This window comes from Gadus morhua, chromosome 4 (assembly GCF_902167405.1).
Source record: "Gadus morhua chromosome 4, gadMor3.0, whole genome shotgun sequence".
NCBI classification, from domain to species: domain Eukaryota; kingdom Metazoa; phylum Chordata; class Actinopteri; order Gadiformes; family Gadidae; genus Gadus; species Gadus morhua.
In genome coordinates this window covers 43,192,187-43,194,686 of record NC_044051.1, presented here as the reverse complement: position 1 = coordinate 43,194,686, position 2,500 = coordinate 43,192,187, and the positions used below count along the sequence as shown (strand labels likewise).

The 2,500-nt window shown below is 52.0% G+C and overlaps 1 protein-coding gene across 1 annotated transcript in view; it reads right to left on the bottom strand.

Moving 5' to 3' along the window:
• Positions 1–2,500, bottom strand: part of xdh (xanthine dehydrogenase) — a 33,351-nt gene that overhangs the window by 12,702 nt on the left and 18,149 nt on the right. Inside the window, exons 19-21 of the mRNA XM_030354064.1 lie at positions 2,475–2,500; positions 1,087–1,183; positions 658–779 (exon numbers count right to left, since the gene is read on the bottom strand). The exon at positions 2,475–2,500 is cut by the window's right edge and continues 97 nt beyond it. Coding sequence (XP_030209924.1) covers positions 658–779; positions 1,087–1,183; positions 2,475–2,500 — 245 coding nt within the window. The remainder of the gene's footprint in view (positions 1–657; positions 780–1,086; positions 1,184–2,474) is intronic.

The following is a 2,500-nucleotide window of genomic DNA, read 5'->3' as shown; positions in this document are numbered from 1 at the left end:
ACATGTTGTTACGTTTTCGTCTAGTATCCATGAACTAGTTTGTGTGATGCATATAAATTGCCTGCCTTCTACACTCCTTGTGGGTCATCTAGAGTGTGAACCTTTGGGTTTCGTGTGATGCATTTTATTGCCTGCCCTTTTCTCCATGCAATTCTTTGATGTGTGGGCCTGTTCCTCGACCACCTGGCTGGCGTCGAGGAAGCAAAGGGCTACATGGCACGGCCGCCACCCCCTTGAATGGCATCCAGGGGAGCTTCTATTGTAAAGATTACCATCTGGTAAACAAAGGCTTTTGGTTTATTGGGGGACACACCCCCTCCAGAACCCAACCCAAGTGAATAAGAACTCACGACTTGGAACACTCGTTGGACTTGTCTTGGCGTACCTTTAGTGTCTGAAGTAAGACGCAGGGCAAACTCCCATCTGAGGCCTCAGATTATTGTAGTGTATGCCTGTTTTATTGTTCGTTGATGCATGTTGTGATGTATCTTTGTTCGTACTTTTATTACAAATATATATGACCACCAATTGTCTACAGTATTGTGTGCTTTTTGCATCTAAATACCTCATCTGTCTTAGACGCAAACTCTGATAGAGAAATTGCCACGACAGTGTGTGTGTGCGAGTTTGTGTGAGTGTGTGTGTGCGTGTGTGTACCTGGGTCTTGGCTGTGGACTGCGTGGACACGAAGAGCTCCATCTCCCCGTCCTCTCCGGGGACGGCCAGCGTCACGTGAGTCTCCAGGTAGAAGTGCTCCTGACCGCCCATATGGACCTCACCTGACCAGGGGGGCAGGGTTACACACACACACACACACGCACACGCACAGACACAGACACAGACACAGACACGCACGCACACACGCACGCACGCACACACACACACACACACACTAACACGCACACACAAACACACACACAAACACACACACACACTAACACGCACGCATGCATGCATACACACACACACGCACACACTCTACACATACACACACACGCGCACGCACACACACACACTCACGCGCACGCACACGAACACACCACCCACAAACACGCGCGCACACACACACACACACACTCAGCGTACCCTCCAGGATGTGGTCGGCCAGTTGAAAGCCCTCCTCCAGGTTCCCTCTCTGCAGCGTTCTGATTGGCTGGTAGAAGGACTGAGCAGCAATGGCCTCCTGCAGAGTGAACCACAGACACACCACTGAAGGCCTCGTGGGAGGGGATCACCATGGCGATGACGAGGAGGAGTTGTCATGGTGAGGATGGGTGGTCACCATGGTGATGACGAGGAGGGGTTGTCATGGTGATGACGGGCAGTCACCATGGTGATGAAAAGGTGGGGTTGTCATGGTGATGACGGGCGGTCACCATGGTGATGACAAGGGGGGGTTGCCATGGTGATGACGGGCGGTCACCATGGTGATGACAAGGTGGGGTTGTCATGGTGATGACGGGCGGTCACCATGGTGATGACAAGGAGGGGTTGTCATGGGGACAATGAGGGGTTGTCATGGTGAAGATGACGAGTGATCGACAAGGTGATGAAAAGGAGGGGTTGTCATGGAGATTGTGATGCCGCGGATTTTGGCGCGTCCACACGCGTCCTTATGTGGCCGCGCCAAACATTTCAAATATTATATTAATCCAAATTAAAAGTGTAAGGCTTCTGCATAATGCCTTGGTTCAGGAAACATGTGACTGCTGAAGCGGGTTTGCTTCTTCACGGTCTTAAAGATACAGCTCCTGGCCGCCGGGTCCGCTGCTCTGGTCGTGCTGCCTCTAGGGGGCGCTCCCGTCCGGGGACGCCTACATGGGGGTGGTGCTCTGGGCGTCTCCGCTAAATCAGTCATCTTCATTTGAAGGTGTACTTTGATTGTAATGGCATGTGCCCATGCATGAATGTTAACTGTAAGGGCTGATGTATTGATATTTGTTAGGTACCTTTGTAACTCGGTTTGATGCATATTGGTTGATTGACATGTAACCCCCCCCCCCCCCCCCGTCTGCCGAGTGTCATGGTACGCCCCCCGTCGGGGTTAACCTGTGTAGCAGATAGAATGGAGGTGGGTCGGTTGGAGGCTCTTGGTGGACAGACGCTATGCTATGCTCTCGTCTACCCTCAGCTGTGGGAGGTATGGAGCGAACCTCAAGAGCTGAAGCCTTGGTTGAACACGTGTTCAGGGTAGGCTGAATGTAGCCTTAATCTTACCTAATCTCCTATCACTTTCCTTTTTACCATTTTCAACCTTTCTGTGCTTGATGCCTCATCCCTCCTAGTGGTGGGAGGATGAATTGCATCACAACGTCATTTTAGCCTCACTGCCGCCTATTGGGCCAATCCTGAAGACTACCCTCTGACAGAGATAACTAGAGGTTGGCCTGGCGGTCTGACCTGTGGTGATGATGAGGGGTTGTCGTGGCGATCTGACCTGTGGTGATGATGAGGGGTTGCCGTGGCGATCTGACCTGTATGGTGAGGATGAGGGGGGAGA